General features: G+C 48.6%; 1 protein-coding gene and 1 pseudogene across 1 annotated transcript in view; both read right to left on the reverse strand.

The window, feature by feature from the left end:
* Nucleotides 1-2,225: 2,225 nt before the first annotated feature.
* Nucleotides 2,226-23,533, reverse strand: part of EFCAB5 (EF-hand calcium binding domain 5) — a 79,466-nt gene continuing 58,158 nt past the window's right edge. Inside the window, exons 15-21 of the mRNA XM_087890365.1 lie at nucleotides 21,080-21,308; nucleotides 19,825-19,977; nucleotides 14,172-14,278; nucleotides 9,288-9,541; nucleotides 7,610-7,842; nucleotides 5,061-5,157; nucleotides 2,226-3,215 (exon numbers count right to left, since the gene is read on the reverse strand). Of these exons, the coding sequence (XP_087746491.1) occupies nucleotides 2,968-3,215; nucleotides 5,061-5,157; nucleotides 7,610-7,842; nucleotides 9,288-9,541; nucleotides 14,172-14,278; nucleotides 19,825-19,977; nucleotides 21,080-21,308 (1,321 nt within the window). The 3' untranslated portion in view covers nucleotides 2,226-2,967. The remainder of the gene's footprint in view (nucleotides 3,216-5,060; nucleotides 5,158-7,609; nucleotides 7,843-9,287; nucleotides 9,542-14,171; nucleotides 14,279-19,824; nucleotides 19,978-21,079; nucleotides 21,309-23,533) is intronic.
* LOC148117003 (uncharacterized) lies at nucleotides 21,515-22,308 on the reverse strand (annotated as a pseudogene).

Consider the following 23,533-nt stretch of genomic DNA (forward strand, 5'->3'; position numbering starts at 1 on the left):
CTTTCCCTCTACAATCATTGGCATGGAAGGCCCGTGATGTGAGCCTATGGCGCGCATGTCACAGGTGGCACGTGGAGCCGTATCTGTGGGCACGTGAGGGTTACCCTAACTTAGCTCCAGCACACCGGCTAGCTGATTTTCGGGCCTTCCGGGCCCACCGGAAGTCGGGAAACAGCCTATTTCCCGCCTTCCGGTGGGCCCGGAAGGCCCATTTTCCACTCTCCCCAGGCTCCAGAGGCTTTCTTGGAGCCTGGGGAGGGCAAAAACGGCCTTCCCACGGACCCCGGAGGCCCTCCGGAGGCTGGAAACGGCCCATTTCCTGACTTCCGGTGGGACCGGAAGAACCGTTTTTTGCCCTCCCCAGGCTACAGAGGCTTTCTAGGAGTCTGGGGAGGGTAAAAACAGCCTTCCCCACCCCGCTGGAGGCCCTCTGGAGGCCAGAAACAGCCCATTTCCCGACTTCCGGTAGAACTGGAAGGCCCCTTTTTCGCCCTCCCCAGGCTCCAGAGGTTGGGGCCACCGCATACCAAATGCAGGGCGACCACGGGGGGGGTTGCACATGCATGGGGAGGTGCATGCACACGTGACCCTCCGCCTTCCCCCCGCTTTTGGCACACAACGGCAAAAAGGTTCACCATCACTGCCCTACACCATTTCAGAGAAGTGGCTGTCCAATTAATCTCTTCTTAAAAACCTCCAGTGATGGAGCACCCACGATTTCTGGTGGCTCTCTCTCTCTCCTTAAATCTTTAATTCATTTCCAAGATGTCTGCCTCTTGATCGCTAAAACATTCCTCACCCGGGACCGCCAGAGCTGAAGTAGCCAGCCTGAAGCTGCATCCTAAGCGTGAAGCGGGCACGGCTGGCAACAGCATGGAGGACTCTCAGGTCAGACTCTCTGGAGGTCATCGTGGCTTTTTCTGAACGCTTAAGGGGTGCAGGCACAACAGTGGTGGTCCCATCCGAAGTTCTCCCCACTCTTAATCTTCCCAGTAACTTTGAAGATAAACTGTTGAGTGTACAAGTAGTCCTCGACTTACAACAGTTAACTTAGCGAACATTTGAAGAACATTTGAAGAGCCTGAGTGGCGTAGCAGACTAATGCTACTGTTAAAGGGAGTATTTAGCTTCCGGCTGCCTGCAATTACTGCGAGTTCGAATCTCACCAGGCTCAAGGTCGACTCAGCCTTCCATCTTTTCTAAGGTAGGTAAAATGAGGACCCGGTTTGTGGGGGCAATAAGCTGACTTTGTATAAATATACAAAAGGATGAAGGCTATTGCTTAACGCATTGTAAGCCGCCCTGAGTCTCCGGAGAAGGGTGGCATATAAATCAAAATTAAAAAATAAATAAATAAAGAAGTTTTTTAAGAAGATGTTGAATAACCATTTGTCTGAAGTGGTGTAGGGTTTCCTGCCTGGGCAGGGGGTTGGACTAGAAGACCTCCAAGGTCCCTTCCAACTCCATTATTCTATTCCATTCCATTCCATTCTATTCTATTCCATATTTTCTATTCTATTCTATTCTATTCTATTCTATTCTATTCTATTCTATTCTATTCTATTCTATTCTATTCTATTCTATTCTATTCTATTCTATTCTCTATATTCTCTATATGCTATTCTATATTCTGTATTCTATATTCCATGCTATTCTATGCTATCCTATCCTATTCATGTGATCAACTTTTGCGACCTTCCGACAAGCAAAGTCAATGGGGAAGCCGACTCACTTAACAACCGTGTTACAGACTTAACAATCGCAGTGCTTCACTTAACAACGGTGGCAAGAAAGGTCGTAGAATGGGACAAAACTCACTTAACACGTTTTTCACTCAGCAACCTAAATTTTGGGCTCAGTTGTGGTCGTACGTCGAGGACTTAGCTGTATATTAGCAGACTTTTCATTTCATTAAAAAGAAATGTTTGTTCAGAGCTGCTGGACTGCAACCCCCACTCCCACCCCAAAACTTCTCTGCATCGGAAAAAAGATTGCAAAACTTATTTCCAGGATTATCGTGTTTCTCTCTCTTTCTCCCCTCCGTCTTCCCAATATTAAACCCTCCCCGGCTCTCGACCGCGGCCGATTATCAAAAGGATTGCCGGTTGTAATAACACCGCGGCGTATTTTATCGGCAGCCTGAAAAATCAGCTTGTAATCTCCAGTTGCAAAACGCTTGCCAGATAAGACGTTGTGTTTTGTCAGGAGGAGGAGAAATAAAAATATTTTAATTTCCCCCAAATTTTATTAAAAACGATGCTTCCGAAGATAGCGGGGAACGGTGTTGTCATCTCCGGCAAACAGCCAATGGGAAAACTTGTTATTTCTTGGCCGGGGGGGGGCGGTGAATGAGTCGGGGAGGAAGGGAAAGGCGCCCCCTTTTTTTCCCCTCTTTATTCTATTGGAATAATTCCTCAAAAGATGCTACAGGGTGGAAATCTTTTGTGAAGCTCCCCCCCCCCTTTTAATTGCGTGGGTTGCAAGAAACTGGCTGGTTTTGAACTTTGTACCCCAATTTTCTCTCTCTCTTTTGCCCCCTATCGAAAGGTTTCGGAATTACAGGCGAGAACTATAACTCCCGCCTGGGAAACAAGGCGCTTGTTTGCCAATCTTTTGTGAAGCGCCCCTCCCCCACTTTTAACTCTGAACTTTGGGGGTTGCAAGAACTCAACTTCCCTGCTTTGTACCCCGATTTTCTCTCTCGCACCCCTATCAAAATGTTTCGGAATTACTGGTAAGAACTATAATTCCCGCCTGGAAACAAGGCGCTTATTTGCCAATCTTTTGTGAAGCCCTCCCCCCCACTTTTAACTCTGTGGGTTGCAAGAACCCAGCTGGTTTTGCACTTCCCTGCTTTGTACCCCGATTTTCTCTCTCTCTCGCCCCCCCTATCGAAAGGTTTCGGAATTACAGGCGAGAACTATAACTCCCGCCTGGGAAATGAGGCGCTGCAACGTTGAACGAAGGCTACAAACTTGGGCCCCAGCTTGGATTGAGCGGGTAGCAAAAAGAGGTGGAGCGGAGAGTCGAAATCTGCGACGACCGGATGGACTGAGACAGCGTGGGCGTTAAAAGGGCCGAAGTCAATTCGGTCAGGCTGTCGCGATGCTGAAGCTTCTTGGCCATTTCAATCAAGGACAGGCAGGCGCGCGCCCAGTTGTAAAGGTACTCTAACGGAGCCGAGCCGAACCTCCAGACCGCTTTCCGACGTGCACCTAGTTGGTTTCGGAAACACACAGACACATGCCGGATTAGCTTCGACGGGCAGTCCTCGATTTACGACCAAGTAACAGCACGCTTTTCTTTTTCCTCGCCCCTTCCTCCTCTCCTCCCCTTTTATCCCGTTATTTTCTTTCTACAGGTAGTCCTCGACTTGCAATGATTCATTTAGCGACCGTTCAGAGCTACAACGGCCCTGAAAAACAGCGACTTACGACCGTTTTCCACACTTGCGACTGTTTTTAGCATCCCCGTGGTCGCGAGATCAAAATTCAGAGGCTCGGCAACTGACTCATATTTATGACGGTCGCAGCATCCCCCGGGGGTTACATGATCCCCTTTTGCGACCTTCTGCCAAGCAAAGTCAGTGGGGAAGCCAGATTCGCTTAACGACCATGTGACTAACTTAACAACAGCAGCGGTTCCTATGACAACCGTGGCAAGAAAGGTTGTAAAATGGGGGGGGGAAATAACTTAACAAATGTTTCGCTTAATGAAGAAATTTTGGGGTCCATTTTCGTAAGTCGAGGACCTCCCATATTCCTATATTTCATAATTTTGTTCAGACTAATAAAATTCCGCAAGGAGAGTTACAACGGCGGTGAAAAAAAGTGACTTACGACTGGTCCTCGCACTTAGGACCATTGCAGCATTTCCTTTTGTGATCAAAAGCTAGGCGCTTGGCAACCTGCCTTTATTTACGACGGTTGCGGTCCAGAGATCACGTGACTGACATTTGCGACTTTAGGGGCTGTTGGACTAGAACAGGGGTCTGCAACCTTAAATACTCCAAAAGAGCCATTTGGACCCGTTTCCCGCAGAAAAGAAAACACCGGGAGCCACAAAACCTGGGTGGGCGTGGCCAACTCGATGTCACTCATTTCTACCAGTCACATGACCCCTCCCCTAGCCACGCCTACCCAGCCAGTCATTAGGGCAGAGAACCAGTTGTGAAAAAACACCGGAAACCACAAAATCCTTTTGACATCTCTCTCTCTCCCCCTTCCTCCCTCCCTCTCTCTCTCTGTATCTCTCTGTCTCTACCCTGGCCGCTTCTCCATCCCCCCGCCGTCGCTCTTACCTTCTCCGCCCAGGCAAAGAGTGACTGGGAGGGGAGGGCGAGGGGCGGGGCCAGCCAATGGTGGGATCACCTGACAGGAAGCCACAGCGGAGGGCCCAAAGAGCCACATCCGGCTCTGGAGCCACAGGTTGCTGACCACTGGACTAGAAGACCTTCAAGGCCCCTTCCAACTTTTTTTTTTATTCTTCAAAAGGATGTCAAAATGGGGACCAATCAGTGGTAGTATTCAAAGGTTCGGACCAGTTCGGGCGAAACGGTAGTGGCGCTATGCCATCCTATATAGCCACGTTTTCTAAGCCGTGTGCATGGGTGCAAGCTGCATCCGCTCGCATTTTCGGCGTGCGGCAAACCGGTGGTAAAATTATGTGAAAATCACTTCTGGGACAGAAGGATGCAGCCGGTTCTATTCGGTTCGGGCGAATCTGTAGCACCGGTGGCAGGAGGCTCCGCCCGCCCACCCGGATGTCATCACGTCCTGTTTTTGACGCTCTGCGCATGCATAGAAGGTCCCGCGTTTGAACAGAGGTGTCACGAGGGAAGCGAGCGAGCGCACATGCTCCCGTTTGCGAACCAGGAGTGAAGGTAAGTGGATTTCACCCCTGCTCTGGGGCCCATCTTGTTCTGCAGGGATGATGTTCCACAGGGAGGGAGCCACCGCGGAGAAGGCCCTTCTTCTCGGTCCCACCAGACGGACCTCCTTAACGGGGGGGGGAGACCCCTAACATCCCCTGCCTCCCACGTCAGATTGCTTACTCTTTACCTTGCAGGCAGCTGTAGAGAACCTCCGGCCGGACATCCACGTAAGAAGCCGTGGGGTCGAAGTAGCAAATGTTTTCAATAAGTTCTCCGTCAAGTTTCTGCGGGAAACAAGAAGGCAAGGCGGGGTCACTGGGATCAAAGCTGAAAGGCCGGCGAAAGAGGAGAGTCGGCTGCGGCAGACTTAGTCTCTTCTCCCCCCCCCACATATAAAATTGCAACGGAGGAGTACAGGCAGTCCTCGACTTACAACACTTCATTTAGGGACCGAAGTTACCACGGCACTGAAAAAAGTGACTTGGGGGACTTCCGGTGGTAGCTTCAGAAACAGAGTTGGTGAAGGATTGTACCATAAAATGGGCACAAAACTTTGGGGAATCAATAACCATGGATGTATGGGAGAAAATATGGGTTAGAAATGTAAAATTTACTCAAGCCCAAAACCTGAGAGAAAATTCCTACAAAATGTTTTATAGATGGCATTTAGATCCCAAAAAATTAGCTTGTATGTACCCGAGTTTACAATCTACGTGTTGGAGATGTAAAGGTGATGATGCAACGTATTTTCATATATGGTGGACATGTAAGAAAATTAAGGCATTTTGGATTAAGATATGGTGGGTTATACAAAATATTCTTAAAAGGAAGATAAAATTTACTCCACGGTTGTTTTTTATTGGGCATAACTGTAGATTGTACAGTCATAGAGACTAATCTGATTTTGAATTTAATAACTGCAGTCAGACTTTTGGTGGCGCAATATTGGAAGAAGGAAGAATTACCTACTATTGAAGAATGGACATTAAAAGTAGCTAATTTAACTCAAGAATTGCAGAAATAGATACATGAGATGAGCCGTAGGAGTGTATAATTAATGGTTAATATGATTGTAGAAAGATACTGCTGAACTTCTATGAATGTATTAAGGTATAAGCAAGTAAATTTGTAAATAGTATGATTAAGGAAAATTGGTTAAATGGACATTAATCACCAATGCGAAGGTTTTCTAGAAGTTAGTCGATTGACTTTTTGTTCATGTATAAGTGTTTACATGTATTTGTGTTTTACGTTTGTTTATGTTAATAAAATTTAATTAAAACAAAAAAAAGTAGCTAATTTGGCGGAGATGGCAAAAATTTCTGCATATTTGAAAGATCGTTTGAATGAAAGATATGTACTGGAATGGAGAAGATGGATTGACTATATACAAAACAAACATGGGACTAAAAAGTTGCGAATAACTTATGAGTGAAATATTTAGATGATTTTTCTTCTTATCCTGACATTTTGGTACCTACGGGGGTGTTAAGAGATTATAGTTAGTTTGTTTATGTTAGATTATGTTTGTTAAATGCAATACCCGGTATTTTGCTCTGGGAATGGGGGGGGGGGAGAAGGGAATGGGTGGGGGGAGGAGGGGGGGAAATTTGTTTGTAAAACATTTTAAAACTTTTCAATAAAAAAAAAAGTGACTTGGGGCCATTTTGCACCCTTACGAACATTGCAGCATTTAAACCGGTGTGTGTGTGTGTGTGTGTGTGTGTGTGTCAAACTCGATTTCATTGAGGGCCACATCAGGGTTGTATTTGACATGGGGGGGGTCGTGGGCATGGCCAAGGTGGGTGTGGCCAGCTTGACATCACCTCCTGAGGAGGGCTCCTGAGTTCCGTTTTCGGCTGCGATGGCCTCCTGCACCCCTGCCAGCAAAAACGGAGCTCGGGAAGGCCGCGTGTGGCCCTCCCGAGCTCCGTTTTCGATAGCAGAGGCACCACGGGCCGGTCCTTTGCTGTTTCCACGGTGGCCCCGGGGGCCAGATCTAAACACCCTGTGGGCTGGATCCGGCTCCTGGGCCTTGAGTTTGACACCCCTGATCTAAACTTGTGATCGTGTGAATTTGGAGGCTTGTGTGTCAGACTGCGGTGCTATCTCAAAATTAAATGAATTTCCAATCTTTAAGGAAATCTTTCTTTAATTGAGCTCAGCCACCGGATCATGACTCCGCGCAGACAAGACTGACCTTTTGCCTCCCAATCCCTCCCTTTCCGATCCCCAAATCTCTGCTTCTCATTGGCTCTCTTCCAAGTCCTTCTTCAGACTTCTTCTCCTCGTCATTTCCCAGGAATGTGCCCCCTCCCCTCATCTCCACGACAACCAGGCTTCAAAGGGATTTATCTGGCAAAAGTTTCAGAGTTTATCTTTCGTTCTCCTCTGCTCCCTCTCTATGCCAGCGTTGTAACGCTGACATTGTGATCATAATCCCATGCACATAATTTGTGATCATAATTTGGAAGCTTGGTGACTACAAGAGCCGCCTTGCTCTGGGAAGGTTCAGATAAGGTTTCATGGATTCAGGAGAAGCCACATCTTTTCCACACCGCCTTGAGTCTTCGGAGAAAGGTGGCGTACAAGTTGAACAAATAAATAAATAAATAAATTTTCTGGCTACGCAGAGATTCCAAGCTAGGCTCTGGCTTGACTCCTCCTTCCAGCCTGGCTGGCTGTTTCCCAATTTCAAATCTGTAGGGTTTTGTTCCCTGGCGGTGCCTCTCTCACCTGTAGGCAGGTGCTCCAATGCTCCACCTCCGCTGTGCCGGCCCACTGCGGGTATAAAATAAGCACCACGCATTTCAAGATGATGTGGACGAGAGCCGGAGGCTTCTCCAAGGATCGGATGTCGCCAAAGGAGGTCCAGGGGTCAAGGTTCCAGATGCAGTTTTGCAGGTCCTGCAGCATGAAGCGGTAGAAGAGGACCCCTCCGCGCCGCCAGTCCCCAACATATTCAGCCTCTGCAACAATAAACCGGGATTTTAAAGAAGGCTGTTTGGAGGCTTCAAATGAAGACCTTTGAGATGGGTGGACTTCAGGTCCCAGAATTCCCCAGCTGGCATGCTTTAAGAGGGGAGGACTTCCACCCATCTTAAAGAGCCTGGTGGCGCAGCAGACTAAAGCACCGTTATTAACAGTGCTGTTATTAACATCTGCTGCCTGCAATTACTGCAAGTTCAAATCTCACCAGGCTCAAAGTTGACTCAGCCTTCCATCCTTTCTAAGGTAGGTGAAATGAGGACCCAGATTGTGGGGGCAATAAGCTGACTTTGTATAAAATATACAAAAGGATGAAGGCCATTGCTTAGCGCATTGTAAGCCGCCCTGAGTCTCCGGAGAAGGGCGGCATATAAATCAAACAAACAAACAAAAAAAAACCTCCCAGAATTCCCCAGCCAGCCATGCTTTAAGAGGGGTGGGCTTCCACTCCCAGAATTCCCCAGCCAGCAGGATTTAAGAGGGGTGGACTTCCACTCCCAGAATTCCCCAGCCAGCATGCTTTCTTAATGTTGCAGAGGTTAAGAAAGAGCCTGTAGTACAGTGGACTAAAGCACTGTTATTAACATTCAGCTGTCTGCAATTACTGCAGGGTTCGAATCTCTCCAAGGCTCAAGGTTGACTCAGCCTTCCATCCTTTCTAAGGTAGGTGAAATGAGGACCCAGATTGTGGGGGCAATAAGCTGACTTTGTATGAATATACAAAAGTATGAAGGCTATTGCTTAGCGCATTGTAAGCCGCCCTGAGTCTCCGGAGAAGGGCAGCATATAAATCAAACAAACAAACAAAAAAAAACCTCCCAGAATTCCCCAGCCAGCCTGCTTTAAGAGGTGTTAGAACAATTAATCAATGGAACAACTTTCCTCTAGAAGTTTTGAATGCTCCAACACTGGAAGTTTTTAAGAAGCGATTAGACAGCCGTTTGCCTGAAATAGTCTAGAAGGAACCTTGGAGGTCTTCTAGTCCAACCCCCTGCTGAAGCAGGAGACCTTATACCATTCCAGACAAATGTTTGTTGAATCTCTTCTTAAAAACCTCCAGAGATGAGGAAGGAAGGAAGGAAGGATAATCAAGTTGGAAGGGTCCTTGGAGGTCTTCTAATCCTGCCCCCTTCTCAAACAGGAGACCCTATGGTACCATTTTAGACAAAAGGCTTTCAAGTCTCTTCTTAAAAACCTCCCATGATGGCGAAAGAAGGAAGGAAGGAGGGAGGGAGGGAGGGAGGGAGGGAGGGAGGAAGGAAGGAAGGAAGGAAGGAAGGAAGGAAGGAAGGAAGGAAGGAAGGATAGCAGAATAACTGAAGGGACCTGGGAGGTCTTCTAGTCCAACCCCCTGCTCAAACAAAATCTCAGATCTCCAGGACTGCCGATACTGGTGGGGTTATTCTCCACCCAACGTGCCACATACCCAAGACATAATATGGTTCCAGATCTCCGGAATCCTCTTTCAGGATCTCGTGCGTGGCGGCTTGCGCTATCTTCAGCATCTTCTGCAGGTCCTTGTGCGCGCAAGGGGACAGCTGTTGCCTGGGTCCAAGGTTGAGGTCCAGCACCATGATAGCTTCCCCGGTTGTGTTCCTCAGGGGCACCGCAAGGTGGTTTTCCCCGTAGAGCCGTTGGGTCACCACCAGAGCACAGTCTACGCTCTTGAACAGGTAATCTCTGTAGCACAAGGCAAGACAAGGTTGGGGTGTCGATTAAACCACAAGCAGTCCTCGACTTGCGACCACAAAAGTTCGCTTCGCTGCAGGTGGTCCTCGACTTGCGAGCCAAACATTTCTGTAGCTAAGCGAGACAGTTGTTGAGTTTTGCCATGTTTTACAACCATTCTTGCCATGGTTGTTAAGTGAGTCGCACTGCTGTTCAGTGAACCTGGCTCCCCCAAGGTCTTTGCTGGTCAGGAGGTCACAAAAGGGGATCGCATGGCCCCAGGAAAGTGTCGTAAACATGAATCGGTTGCCAAGAGTCTGAATTTTGGCCACAGGGTCATAAGCAGTGGTGGGTTGCTACCAGTTCGCCCGAACTGGTAGCGGCGGTGGTGGGAGGCTCTGCCCAACCGCCTGGATGTTTCTGCGCATGTGTAAGTGTTGCGTGCGCACGCAAACCGGTAGCGATGGGTTTTGAAACCCGCCCCCCCCGGTCATAAGTGTGAAAAACGGTGCCTTTATCAATCCAAATACTCACTACATGAACTATTGTAAGTCGAGGACTAGCTGCACAGTTGGAGAGGTTCATACGAACTCCTAAAACTTGTAAGCGCAGAATGGACGGGTTGGAAGGGACCCTGGAGATCATCTAACCCAACCCTCTGCCCAGAGTAGGACCTTCAACTATATTGCCTAGAGAGCCAGCTTTGCAGAGGTGGGCTGCTGGGGGTTCGCAGGGGTTCGGGAGATCTTCTAGCTAAGATTCTGTGGAGTTCAGAGACCCCCCCCCCAAATCACACTCCTGGCTGGCCTCACCCACCCCGCCCCTCCCCTCCCAGGAGTCCCCACGGGGCTCATTTTGGATGCAGATAAGTGCAGGGCGCGCACGGAGGCTCAGGGAGGGCGAAAAACAGGCCTATCGGAAGTTTGGGCCTCTGGAACCTGGGGAGGCTGTTATCGCCCTCCCGGAGGCTCAAGAAAAGCCTCTGGAGCCCAGGGAGGGCAAAAATGCTCCCTGCCCATGGTACAGAAGGCCGACTAGGCCATGCCCACCAGGGGTGGGTTCTAATTTTTTTTACTACCGGTTCTGTGGCGTGGCTTATTTTGTGGGTGTGGCTTGGAGGTCATGTGACTAGGTGGGCGTGGCTAGCTGGTCAGAGTCATTTCTGGAAGGTCCTCGCACTTACGACCAGTCCTCGCACTTACGACCCGACTCATTTGTTTGCTTTTAACACTGATCAGCTGTAGGGCGGCCCTTTGAAGCCCCCCCGGCAAGAGTTTAAACAGGTTTTTTTCCCTCTAGTCATCAGCTGGGACTCAGGAGGCAGCAAGAGATTGGGGGTGGGACCAAATAAAAGGTAAGAATAATGTCGGGGGGGTGGGATGGCGGGGGGGGGAGAACCAGTTCGGTGACGTCCTATCATCACCGCTACCGGCTCGGCCGAACCGGACCGAACCGGGAGGAACCCACCACTGATGCCCACCATGGCTATGCCCACCCAACAACCAGGCAGAGAACCCCTTGCTAAAATTTTTAAGCCCTTCCCTGCAGCTACGACTCCTACATGACCCCGTAGGAATCTGACAACAGCCAGTAGAATATTAAAGGCCATGTTCTTCCTCATGAACAGGAAGCTCCAAGGCCAAGGCCAAAGAAAGCATAAAAAACCCCTCACTCTCAACTCCATTTCGTCAACTGCCCAGCAGAATCACAGGTTGGTGATTGGTGGTTCTGCTTCATCAATAAAGCATCTTTCCAATCAGCCTCCATGTTTTCCAGTCTCTTTCTCCCAGCGTGGAACGGAACCAGATCAGCGGGCGGTTGCTCCCGGTTCTCTCCGGTTCTTTAGAACCGGTAGTAAAAGTGGCGGGGGGGGGGCTTGGCCCACTCGCCCGGACGTCAGAATTGACGATCTGCACATGTGCAGAAGCTTCTGGGCGTGCGCAGAAGCAGGCACGTGCGCGCTCCCATTGCAAACCGGTAGTAAAGGTAAGTAGAACCCACCCCTGAAACAGATGGATTTTTCTTCCAACAGAAGGAAGGAGAGAAAGGAAGGAAGGAAAGGAAGGGAAAACAAAAGGAAGGAAGGAAGGAAGGAAGGAAGGAAAGAAAGAAAGAAAGAAAGAAAGAAAGAAAGGGATGATGGGATGGAAGGAAGGAAGGAGAGAAAGAAAGAGAAAGAAAGGGATGATGGGATGGAAGGAAGGAAGGAGAAAGAAAGAGAGAAAGAAAGAAAGAAAGAAAGAAAGAAAGAAAGGGATGATGGGATGGAAGGAAGGAAGGAGAGAAAGAAAGAAAGAAAGGGATGATGGGATGGAAGGAAGGAAGGAGAAAGAAAGAGAAAGAAAGAAAGAAAGAAAGGGATGATGGGATGGAAGGAAGGAAGGAGAGAAAGAAAGAAAGAAAGAAAGAGAAAGAAAGAAAGGGATGATGGGATGGAAGGGAGGAAGGAAGGAGAAAGAAAGAAAGAAAAAAGAAAAAAGAAAGAAAGAAAGAAAGGGATGATGGGATGGAAGGAAGGAAGGAGAGAAAGAAAGAAAGAAAGAAAGGATATGGGATGGAAGGAAGGAAGGAGAGAAAGAAAAGAAAGAAAGAAAGAAAGAAAGAAAGAAAGAAAGAAAGAAAGAAAGAAAGAAAGGGATGATGGGATGGAAGGAAGGAAGGAAGGAAGGAAGGAAGGAAGGAAGGAAGGAAGGAAGGAACTGTGGTGGCGCAGTGGTTAGAATGCAGTATTGCCGGCTAATTCTGCCGACTGCCAGGAGTTCGATCCTGACCGGCTCAAGGTTGACTCAGCCTTCCGTCCTTCCGAGGTGGGTCAAATGAGGACCCAGAGTGTTGGGGGCAAGAGGCTGACTCTGTAAACCGCTTGGAGAGGGCTGTAAAAGCCCTGTGAAGCGGGATATAAATCTAAGCGCTATGGCTATTACCTGTGTAACCTGTTTTGCATTTAAGCTAGCTAGCCAATAGGTAAAGTTCAGCAACCCTGACCCCTACTGGCCAAAATAGGTGCAGCACGTTCCCTTCACTCGGCCAACTCTCCACAACCAACTCACCAAGAGCCACACTAATATCAAAGACATGTTGGATTCGAACCATTAAGGAAAGGATGGAAAAGGAGGGACGGAAGGAAATGTGGACGGCAAAAATTAAAATGTTTTTTTTTTTTAATTTATTTTAATAAATAAAATAATTAAATTGAACTGCTAAATTGTCCCACTGCCAGTGGTCCCACTGTGTGCTCGGGGGATAGGCAGAATTCTTTCTTGGCCGAGCGGGGTTGGACACCGAAGGACGCGCCAGCTCTCAGTCCGCCATACAATACCAGCAACAAAAATGGCAGGCCGTAGATCACAAAGCCACAATCATTAATCGTAAGTTACGAACGACAAGCGATCATCATAAAGGTAACGCCAGGAGAAAGCGGTAGGAAAGATGAGCAAAGGTAAGAAATGAGAAGATGAATCTCCATCAGGATCGGAACGGAGCTGGAAGGGACCTTGGGAGGTCATCTATTCCAACCCTCCGCTCAAGCAGGGGAACCCATATCGTTTCAGACAGGTGACTGTCCCGTCTCTTCTTAAAAGCCTCCAGTGATGAGAGTGGACAGCCATTTGTGCAGCCTTTCGAGCGCCGATGATGTTGAATGAATGAAACGTCTGCAAGGAAACTACCAAGCTCAGAGAGCACCAAGGACCCCACAGTCCTCCTCTTCCCTCCTCCTCTTTTCTCCTCCTCCTCCTCCTCCTTCCTTCCAGCACTGATGATGTTACCTATTTGGGTCATGAAACGTCCGCGAGAAAATATCCAAGTTCAGACAGCACCAAGGACCTCACAGTTTTCTTCCTCCTCCTCTTCCCTCCCTCCCTCCCTCCCTCCCTCCCTCCCTCCCTTCCTTCCTTCCTTCCAGCACTGATGATATTACCTATTTGGGTCATGAAACGTCTGCAAGAAAACCACCAAGCTCAGAGAGCACCAAGGACCCCACAGTTTTCTTCCTCCTCCTCTTCCCTCCCTCCCTCCCTCCCTCCCTCCCTCCCTCCCTTCCTTCCTTCCTTCCTTCCTTCCTTCCTTCCTTCCTTCCTTCCTTCCAGCACTGATGATGTTACCTATTTGGGTCATGAAACGTCCGTGAGAAAACATCCAAGCCCAGACAGCACCAAGGACCTCACAGTTTTCTTCCTCCTCCTCTTCCCTCCCTCCCTCCCTCCCTCCCTCCCTCCCTCCCTCCCTTCCTTCCTTCCTTCCTTCCTCCTTCCTTCTAGCACTGATGCTGTTACCTACTTGGGTCATGAAACATCTGCAAGAAAACCACCAAGCTCAGAGAGCACCAAGGACCCCACAGTCACCCTCCTCCTCCCCTCCCTCCCTCCCTCCCTCCCTCCCTCCCACCCACTCTTCCTTCCTTCCTTCCTTCCTTCCTTCCTTCCTTCCTTCCTTCCTTCCTTCCTTCCTTCCAGCACTGATGATGTTACCTACTTAGGTCATGAAACGTCCGTGAGAAAACATCCAAGCTCAGACAGCACCAAGGACCCCAACAGTCCAATCCTGAGCTACAAATACCTTCCTCTATTAGCAGCCCAAGTGCCCCTTTTCTCCACCCAACCTTCAAGTGTGGACCTCCAAAATGCCGCCCTCTCTGGCTTACTTGAAGGCGTCTTCTTTCCTGGTGAGTGTCGGGGCTGGTGGGGCATTGACTTTCACCTCCCCTTTCAAATCTGAATCCAAGACTTTGCGCAAGGTGTAGTCGTGCATCTGGGAGAAAGGAGAGGAAAGAATTTCTCGGTAGACTGTCCGAGGAAGGTGGACCTTGAAGTTAATGTAGAAGACCAAAGAAGTTCCGATTGGCAGGGAAAATGAATGGTGAATGGTGGCAAGACTGGCAAAAAAAACTCCTTCTTTATGATTTTGCTATTGGCAGAATGTTTACTAAAGACAAAATTTATAGGGAGGGAGGGAGGGAGGGAGGGAGGGAGGAAGGAAGGAAGGAAGGAAGGAAGGAAGGAAGGAAGGAAGGAGGGAAGGAAGGAAGGAAGGAAGGAAGGAAGGAAGGATAGCAGGATAACTGAGTTAGAAGGCAACTTGGAGGTCTTCTAGTCCAACCCTTGCTCAAACAGGAGACCCCAGACCATTTCAGACGAATGTTTGTGAAATCTTAAAATGTTTGTCAATCTTAAAAATCTCCAGATGGAGATGAAAGGAAGGAAGGAAGGAGTTAAGAGAGGAAGGAACAAAGAAAGGGAGGGAGGCAGGGAGGGAGGGAGGGAGGGAGGGATGGAAGCAGGGGTGAAATCCAGCAGGTTCTGACAGGTTCTGGAGAATCGGTAGCAGAAATTTTAAGTAGTTCAGAGAACCGGCAAATACCACCTCTGGCTGGCCCCAGAGTGGGGTGGGAATGGGGATTTTGCAATATCTTTCCCCCTAGAGTGGGGTGGGAATGGAGATTTTGCAATATCCTTCCCCTGCCACGCCCACCTAGCCATGCCCACCTAGCCACACCCACGGAACCGGTAATTAAAAAAAATTAACTTTCACCACTGGATGGAAGGAAAGGAAGAGGAAGAAAAGGAAGGAAGGAAGGAAGGAAGGAAGGAAGGTGAAACGTCTGGGATGGCTCGGGAGTTCATGGCTTCCATGACGGCCATGGACCTGACCCAGTTAGTTCATGGCCCCACTCACGGGGGGGGGACACACTCTAGACTTGATTTTTGTCTCTGGCCAGTGGTTGAGTGATCTTGTTATAGGGGATATAGATATTTATTTATTTATTTATTTATTAATTTAATTTGTATACCGCCCTTCTCCCGGAAGGGACTCAGGGCGGTGAACAGCCAAGATTAAAAAACATACAAATGCAAAAGTTAAGATAATTAAAAGAATTAAATCATTGGCTACCCAAATTTAAAACCCCAAATCCATAAAATTTAAAATCCCAATTAAAAACCATTTAGGCTAGGCCGGCTTGATGAAATAAAAACGTCTTCAGGGCTTTACGGAAGGTCCGGAGGTCCGGGATCAATCGTATTCCAGGAGGCAGCTCATTCCACAGGGCGGGTGCCCCCACAGAGAAGGCTCGCCCCCTGGGGGCCGCCAGCCGACATTGCCTGACCGACGGCACCCCGAGGAGGCCCTCTCTGTGAGAGCGTATTGGCCGGTGGGAGGTTATCGGTAGCAGCAGGCGGTCTCGCAAATACCCTGGCCCTAAGCCATGGAGCGCTTTAAAGATGAGAACCAACACCTTAAAGCGCACCCGGAAGACCACCGGGAGCCAATGCAGCTCGCGCAGGAGAGGTGTTACGTGGGAGCGCCACGTCGCTCCCATAATCACCCGCGCAGCCGCATTCTGCACCAGCTGGAGCCTCCGGGTGCTCCTCAGGGGGAGCCCCATGTAGAGAGCGTTACAGTAGTCCAGGCGTGACGTAACCAAGGCATGAGTGACTGTGCACAAGGAGTCCCGATCCAGAAAGGGGCGCAACTGGCGTATCAGGCGAACCTGATATGGAACCCTTGTCATGGTCAGATCACTCACTCCTCCGTCTGGACCTTCGTACCGCTACACCCTGCCGCAGGGAGGCGGACTCAATTAGATGGGTCCGTCCCAGGCGCCTGATGGATCCTGATAGGTTCCAGACGGAGCTTGGGCCAATTCCTGATGATCTGGCACACGACTCGGCCGAGGACCTAGTAGCTGCTGGTGGGGCCTTGGACCGAGTTGTGCCTTTGCGGCCTCTGACCCGGTGTCGATCCCTCGCGGCTCCTTGGTTCACCGAGGAGCTGAGGGAGATGAAACGCCGGAAAAGACGCCTGGAGAGCGGTTGGAGGGCCAGTCGCGCTGAATCTGACCGAACACTGGTAAGGTCGCATATTAAGGCCTACCTAGTGGCGATAGAGACGGCAAAGTTTAATTACTTTTCCGCCTCTATTGCGTCATCAGGGAATCGTCCGGCCGCCCTGTTTAGGGTGACCCGCGCCCTGCTCCATCCGGGAGTGCGGGAGGATCCCTTAGAAGGCAGGGCGGAGGATTTCGGACAATACCTGTATGACAAAATCGCTCAGATCCGGGGGGACTTGGACTCTGACTGGGTAGATCAGGGCAGGGTGACGAGGAACAGTCTTGAGAATGTTATCTGGGAGGAGTTTGATGCTGTGACTCCGGATGATGTGGACAGGATTTTGGGGAGACTTAGTGCGGCCACATGTTTACTGGACCCGTGTCCCTCCTGGTTGGTACTGGCCTCCCGGGAGGTTACACAAGGCTGGCTCCAGGGTGTTATCAACGCTTCGTTGAGTGAGGGTTACTTCCCCGCGGCCTTGAAAGAGGCGGTGGAGAGGCCTCTCCTCAAGAAGCCGTCCCTGGATCCAGCAATATTGGCCAACTATCGTCCTGTCTCCAACCTTCGCTTCCTGGCGAAGGTTGTTGAGAGTGTGGTCGCGCGACAGTTCCCGCAATTCCTGGAGGAAACATCCTATCTGGATCCGTTCCAGTCGGGTTTCAGGCCTGGGCACAGCACGGAAACGGCATTGGTCGCGTTGGTTGATGATCTCTGGAGGGCTCGGGACAGGGGTTGCTCCTCTGTTCTGGTCCTGTTAGACCTCTCAGCGGCTTTTGATACCATCGACCATGGTATCATGCTGCACCGGTTGGAAGAGTTGGGGATGGGGGGCACCGTGTTGCGGTGGTTCTCCTCCTTTCTCTCCGACCGGTCGCAGTTCGTGTTGGCAGGGGGGCAGAGGTCGACCTCGAGGCCTCTTATATGTGGAGTGCCGCAGGGATCGGTCCTCTCGCCCCTTCTGTTCAACATTTATGTGAAGCCGCTGGGCGAGATCATCCGTGGCTTTGGGGTGAGATACCACCACTACGCTGATGACACCCAGCTGTACATCTCCACCCCAGGCCACCCCAATGATGCCCTTGAAGTGATGTCCCAGTGCCTGGAGGCTGTGCGGATCTGGATGGGGAGGAACAGGCTCAGGCTCAACCCATCCAAGACTGAGTGGCTGTGGCTCCCGGCATCCCGATATAGTCAGTTGACTCCATCACTGACTATTGGGGGCGAGTCTTTGGCCCCCACAGAGAGGGCTCGCAATCTGGGAGTCCTCCTGGATACGCAGCTGTCCTTGGAGGAACATCTGACGGCTGTAACCAAGGGGACCTTTTATCAGGTTCGCCTGATCCGCCAGTTGCGGCCCTTTCTTGATCGGGATTCCTTGTGCACAGTCACTCATGCCCTCGTAACCTCTCGCCTTGACTACTGCAATGCTCTCTACATGGGGCTCCCCTTGAGGAGCACCCAGAGGCTCCAGCTGGTCCAGAATGCAGCAGCGCGGGTAGTGATGGGAGCAGCATGGCGCTCCCATGTAACACCGCTCCTGCGCGAGCTGCACTGGCTCCCGGTGGTCTTCCGGGTGCGCTTCAAGGTGTTGGTTATCACCTTTAAAGCGCTCCATGGCATCGGGCCTAGCTATCTTCGAGACCGCCTGCTGCCACCGACAACCTCCCATCGACCCGTGCGCTCCCACAGAGTGGGCCTCCTCAGGGTGCCATCAGCCAGACAATGCAGGCTGGTGACCCCCAGGGGGAGGGCCTTCTCTGTGGGGGCACCCACCCTCTGGAATCAGTTGCCCCCGGAGATAAGGAGAATCCAAGACCTCAGTGCCTTCCGCCGCGCCCTTAAAACTTTCTTTTTTCAACAAGCCGGGCTGGCTTAATTTCTTTTTAAGGGTTTTTTAATTGTTCTCTTTTGCTTATCGTTTTAATTAATGGGGCCAAATCTATATATATTTTTAAATGTGTTTTAATATTTGTATTTGATGTTTTTATCTGGCTGTCCTCAGGGAGAAGGGCGGTATACAAATTCAAAAATAAAATAAAATAAAATAAATAAAATAAAGGAGGAAGGAAGGAAGGGAAAGGGAAGGAAAAGGAAGGAAAAAAAGTAAGGGAGGGAAAGAAGAAAGAGAGGAAGGAAGGAAAAGAAGAAGGGAAGGAAGGAAGGAAGAGAGGAAAGAGGAGGAGCAGTAGAAAGGAGAAGGAAAAAGAAGGAAGGAAAGACAGGGAAAGGAAAGAAAGAAAAGATAGAGAAATGCATTAAAAAGTTTAAGTTGTTTGAACAGCTGTACTAAGGTTGTAAGTAGAATGGTGTTTACACCAATACAATCCTTAAATATTTTATTTTATTTTATTTTATTTATATGCCGTCCTTCTCCGGAGACTCAGGACGGCTTACAGTGCGTTAAGCAATAGCCTTCATCCTTTTGTATATTTATACCAAGTCAGCTTATTGCCCCCACAAACTGGGTCCTCAATTTACCTACCTTAGAAAGGATGGAAGGCTGAGTCCACCTTGAGCCTGGTGAGATTCGAACTTGCAGTAATTGCAGGCAGCTGGTGTTAAATTACAGTGCTTCTGTCTGTTGAGCTAAATCAGGCTCCTATTATGATACATATTTCCTTTTTTTTAACCTCTTCCCTTTCCTGCCTTGGGCTTATTTCTCTTGCCCTCCTTTCCTTGTTTACAGACGGAGTTTCCCCAAAAGGGAACCGAGCGATGGGCGTCTCTGTTATCTATGGGAACATTTGCAGTGGGGCCCTTCGAAGCTCAGAGAACAGCTCAGACGGAGGGATCGCATTCTTATTATCTGGTTTGGCAGTTTTAATGGCCTTATTGATTATAAACTGCCTAGGTTTGTGTCAGGGGAGCAGCAGAGAAACTATTAAACCGACACAGAGCTGAAGAAGCTTCTGGGATGAGAAGCGAAACGTCTTCAAAGAAAAACCAGTCCAGTTGCCTCTTGGAAAAGGCACCTTTGGGACAATGGATGGAAACCAATCAAGGAGAGAAGCAACCTGGAATTAAGGAGAAACTTCCTAACAGTGAGAACAATTAACCGGTGGAACAGCTTGCCACCAGAAATTGTGGGTGATCCATCACCGGAGGTTTTTAAGAAGAGATCGGACAATCAATTTGTGTGACTTGGTATAAGATCTTCTGCTTGAGCAAGGGGCTGGACTAGAAGACCTCTAAGGTCCCTCCCAACTCTGTTATTCTGTATTCTATAGAGTTTCAATATTCCTCTATTCTAAAGCCCCGAAGGAATTCTCAATAATAGAGCATAAACTCCACCTGCTGGCAAGTCTCAGCAGAAGCAGAGAAATTAACTCCATCCATAGGTCATTCTAAATACAGGTAGTCCTCGATTTACGACCACAATTGCACCCCAAATTTCTCTTCGGTTTGTTTGTGGATGACTTGTGCTATATAAAGGAGAACAAACTTTACACCAGATTATAACAGAATTACCCGGGTCTCTCCAGGTTCCATGAAGTAGGCAGTGATGCTTTGAAGGCCCGGGGCACGGCCCGAGAGCCACTGCACCCCGGCCACGATAATCTGCAGCAGACTTTGCTGGGTGCGGATGTAATGGTAGGCTTTGCTGAAGGAGTGTGCGAGCCCCTGAGGAAGAACAAAGTGATTGTTGTTTATTTATTGTTGAAGTTCACCCACCTGAAAGCATGCTGGCCTCAGATAGAAAGTCCCTACAGAGAGTGGTGAGGACAGTAGAGAAGATTATAGGACGCTCGCTTCCTGTCATTCAGGATGCTGCTTATAAGTGCTACGTGTTTAGAGCTCGAAGCATTGTTAGAGACCCCACTCACCCACTTCACAGTCTGTTTCTGTCGCTCCCCTCTGGGAGGAGTATTATTTCTAGCAGGACTACCAGATTCTGTAATGGCTTTGTTCCTAGGCCATCCATCTGGTAAACTCATATGATTCATTTTTCTCGCCATGTACATGTATACATCTGAACTAGACTGTGTTGTTTCTCTGTGTCATATACAGTACGCATAATTTTGTATTTATTTGTTTACTTATTTTGTCATTACTTTCAAAGTAAGAATAAAGTTTATTCTATTCTATTCTATTCTATTCTATTCTATTCTATTCTATTCTATTCTATTCTATTCTATTCTATTCTAATTATTCTCTTCTCTTCTCTTTTCTTCCATATTGTATTATTCTATTCTATTCTATTCTATTCTATTCTCTTCTCTTTTCTTCCATATTGTATTATTCTATTCTATTCTATTCTATTCTATTCTATTCTATTCTATTCTATTCTATTCTATTCTATTCTATTCTATTCTATTCTATTGAATTCTGGGAGTGGAAGTCCACCCATTTTAAAGCATGCTGGCTGGGGGATTCTGGGAGTGGAAGCCCACCCCTCTTAAAGCATGGCTGGTTGGGGGATTCTGGGAGTGGAAGTCCACCCCTCTTAAAGCATGCTGGCTGGGGAATTCTGGGAGTGGAAGTCCACCCATCTTAAAGCATTCTGGCTGGGGAATTCTGGGAGTGGAAGTCCACCCATTTTAAAGCATGCTGGCTGGGGAATTCTGGGAGTGGAAGTCCACCCATCTTAAAGCCCATAAAGTTGAGAAACTTTACTTTGGACTCTTGTAAACTCCCCCAAAGGAGTAGCTAATGGGATCTTTTTAACAAAATCAGGACAAGCCCCCCTGCTCCCACATTCCTGGCTGCCCTCTTTAATTCCTACCTGATAGTAATGGATCTCATGGGGGACGAAGATGGTTTTTTCATTCTTGTCCTGGAGGGTGTCCAGCCCGAGGATGCCAAAGACTCTTCTCTGGACATCTTCCAGGGGCAGCACCAGGAAGGAGCCCCTTTGCTCATCTTTGGGGCGATCTGGGTTCCAGAAGTGGATATTTCCATGCAGCTGAACTCGGGGGACGTGGATGGGCTTGTCGTCCAAGACGGCTGCAAAGCTGGGGGGGGGGGTGAGTGTGGGGGGGGGAAGAGAGGCTTTGGTGAGGCAACATCTGGGGATAGAAACAGCTAAGGAGCAGCAAAACAGGAGAGGGGCTGCGTCATAGTTTGTACCATGGGCAAAGGCAAAATAGCCTATGTCCCAACCAGGGATGGGTGGATGGGTGGATGAGTGGATGGATGGATAGAAGATGGATAGATAGATGGATGGATGGATGGATGGATGGATGGATGGATGGATGGATAGATGGATGGATGGATGGATGGATGGATGGATGGATGGATGGATGGATGGATGGATGGATAGATAGTTGGATGGATGGATGAGTGGATGGATGAATGGATGGATGGATGAGTGGATTGATGAGTGGATGGGTGGATGGATAGATGGATAGATAGTTGGATGGATGGATCGATGGATGGATGGATGGATTGATGAATGGATGGATGGATAGATAGTCGGATAGATGGATGGATGGATGGATGGATGGGTGGATGGATGGATGTATGGATGGATGGATGGATGGATGGATGGATGGATGGATGGATATATGGATGGATGGATAGATAGATGGATGGATGGATGGATGGATGGATGAATGGATGGATGGATAAATAGTTGGATGGATGGATGGATGAATGGATGGATGGATGAGTGGATTGATGAGTGGATGGGTGGATGGATAGATGGATAGATAGTTGGATGGATGGATCGATGGATGGATGGATGGATTGATGAATGGATGGATGGATAGATAGTCGGATAGATGGATGGATGGATGGGTGGATGGATGGATGGATGGATGGATGAGTGGATGGATGAGTGGATGGATGAGTGGATGGATGAATGGATGGATGGATGGATGGATGGATTGATGAATGGATGGATAGATATTTGGATAGATGGATGGATGGATGGATGGATGGATGGATGGATGGATGGATGGATGGATGAGTGGATTGATGAGTGGATGGATGGATGGATAGATAGTTGGATCAATGGATCGATGGATGGATTGATGAATGGATGGATGGATAGATAGTTGGATGGATGGATGGATAGATAGTTGGATGGATGGATCGATCGATCGATGAATGGATGGCTGGATGGATGGATGAGTGGATTGATGAGTGAATCGATGAATAAATCGATGAATAGATAGTTGGACAGATGGATGGATGGATGGATGAATGGATGGATGGATGGATGAAGGGATGGATGGATAGATAGTTGGATAGATGGATGGATGGATGGATGGATGAGTGGATTGATGAGTGGATGGATGGATGGATGGATAGATAGTTGGATAGATGGATGGATCGATCGATGAATGGATGGCTGGATGGATAGATAGTTGGATGGATGGATGGATGAGTGGATTGATGAGTGAATTGATGAATAAATCGATGGATAGATAGTTGGACAGATGGATGGATGGATGGATGAATGGATGGATGGATGGATCGATGAAGGGATGGATGGATAGATAGTTGGATAGATGGATGGATGGATGAGTGGATTGATGAGTGGATGGATCGATGGATCGATGGATCGATGGATCGATGGATCGATGGATCGATGGATCAATGGATCGATGAATGGATAGATAGTTGGATGGATGAGTGGATGGATGAGTGGATGGATGGATGGATGGGCAGGCAAGCAGGCAGGCAGTTGGAAAACAGATATGGATGGATGGATGGGATGAATAGATGAATCAAAAAATCTATGAATGGATGGATAGATGGGTCAAAGCATCAATGACTGCATGAAGGCATGGAGTGGAGAGATGGATTGAAAGATTGATGGATTGATGAGTGCATGGACAGATGGATGGATGGATAGAATGGAATAACAGAGTTGTAAGGGATCTTGGAGGTCTTCTAGTCCAACCCCCTGCTTCAGTAGGAAGCCCTATACCATTTCAGACAAATGGTTATCCAATCTCTTCTTAAAAACCTCCAGTGTTGGAGCATTTACAACTTCTGGAGGAAAGTTGTTCCACTGGTTAATTGTTCTCACTGTCACAAAATTTCTCCTTAGTTCTAGGTTGCTTCTCTCCTTGGTTAGTTTCCATCCGTTGCTTCTTCTCTTGTGTTCTGGGTCTTTGGAGAAAAGCTTGACCCCCTCTTCTTTGTGGCACCCCTTCAAATATTGCAACATGCTATCATGTCACCCCTAGTCCTTCTTTTCTTGAAAAGAAAAGAATGGGTGAATTGATTA

Source organism: Pantherophis guttatus, chromosome 1, assembly GCF_059756535.1.
Source record: "Pantherophis guttatus breed Tessera chromosome 1, ASM5975653v1, whole genome shotgun sequence".
NCBI classification, from domain to species: domain Eukaryota; kingdom Metazoa; phylum Chordata; class Lepidosauria; order Squamata; family Colubridae; genus Pantherophis; species Pantherophis guttatus.